The sequence below is a fragment of the Lycium barbarum genome, chromosome 6, assembly GCF_019175385.1.
Source record: "Lycium barbarum isolate Lr01 chromosome 6, ASM1917538v2, whole genome shotgun sequence".
Lineage (NCBI taxonomy): Eukaryota > Viridiplantae > Streptophyta > Magnoliopsida > Solanales > Solanaceae > Lycium > Lycium barbarum.
The window spans coordinates 21,246,891-21,248,090 of NC_083342.1; the positions used below are offsets into that span (position 1 = coordinate 21,246,891).

The following is a 1,200-nucleotide window of genomic DNA, read 5'->3' on the forward strand; positions in this document are numbered from 1 at the left end:
GGGGTAAAACCATGAATGGACAGCAGCCCCTTGGTTCGGCGACGTGGCGGGCAGATTACCCTGGGCGTTGTGCCGGCTGCCCCCACCGTGCTCTGCCCGTTTCCTGCGCCACCGTGGTTGTTCTTCTTTCCGCGATTGTGAGAATTTCCTCGATTATTGAAACCATTTTCAGAATTGTTGGACTGCCCATTACTAGAAAAATTATGAGGATTAATATTGTGGGAAACGAGAGCAGCATTCGACCCGGAGTCGTGGATGGCGTCCTCGCCATGGCTGTCTTCCTCAAGTTCAAGCATCGACCGGACAATTTCAAAAGATGGGAGAGGAGTGCGGTGCCGTACCGTCGTTCAAAAGGTTTTATATTCCTCCGATAATCCTCGCAGAAGACGAAGCACAAGTCGTTCGTCGGAAACTTTGTGGCCGACGTTTGCGAGATTATCTGCAAGAACTTTTAGCCTGGTGCAGTATGCTTTCACATTCGAAAAATCCACCAATTTGGTGTTGGTGAATTTTGCATCAAGAGCAAGAGCCCTAGCCGATTTGTTGTCCTGAAAGAGATGAACAAGATGATTCCATGCCTCGGCTGCGGTGTCCTCTTGATGAATGATCGTGTTGAGAAGATCATTCGATATTGTACCATATATCCATTGACGAACAATGTCATCTAGCCGTTCCCATAGAGCCTTCGTAGCAAGTTTCTCAGCTGCCGTTGCCGGTAGTGGCACGGTGGGGGAGGCAGGAGGTAGTATGTGGTCGATCACCAAGTTTGCTCGGCAATGGAGCTTGAAGAGGGTAGCCCAATTGTTGTATTGGCTTCCTTCATAGTCAAGAACAATAGGAATGCATGATTTGATATTGGTGACTGTAGTCGCAGGGTCCAACTTGGACATGTCAGCCATGGAGAAGAGGAGGAGGAAGGGCCGAAGAGAAGGAAGGCAAAAAAATTATCGGCGGCTAGGGTTTAGGTTGCCAGGGTTTTAGGAGAGACCTAGTCTGATACCATGTAAGAGAATATTTGCCGTGTCTATTCTCATTCATTCCATAGGTTAATATACATCATGTACAACATAATTGTAGGCTACAAATTAGGAACTAATTTGACTAGTGGATTCTAACATATGCTATCCTAAAATAGAAGATTACAAAATACATGTGACTAAATATTTACATACTCTAACATTCATTAACATTAAGATCGTA

The 1,200-nt window shown here is 45.7% G+C and overlaps 1 protein-coding gene across 1 annotated transcript; it reads right to left on the reverse strand.

Annotated features, from left to right (window-relative positions):
- Positions 1 to 347: 347 nt before the first annotated feature.
- LOC132643921 (uncharacterized) lies at positions 348 to 899 on the reverse strand. Its single transcript, XM_060360457.1, has one exon. It carries the CDS (start codon positions 897 to 899, stop codon positions 348 to 350), a length of 552 nt encoding a protein of 183 aa, XP_060216440.1.
- Between the last annotated feature and the right edge of the window lie 301 nt (positions 900 to 1,200).

Bases quoted from the DNA above. Each gene is read 5' to 3' on its own strand.
- LOC132643921 (XM_060360457.1), bottom strand. From the start codon at position 899: ATGGCTGACATGTCCAAGTTGGACCCTGCGACTACAGTCACCAATATC.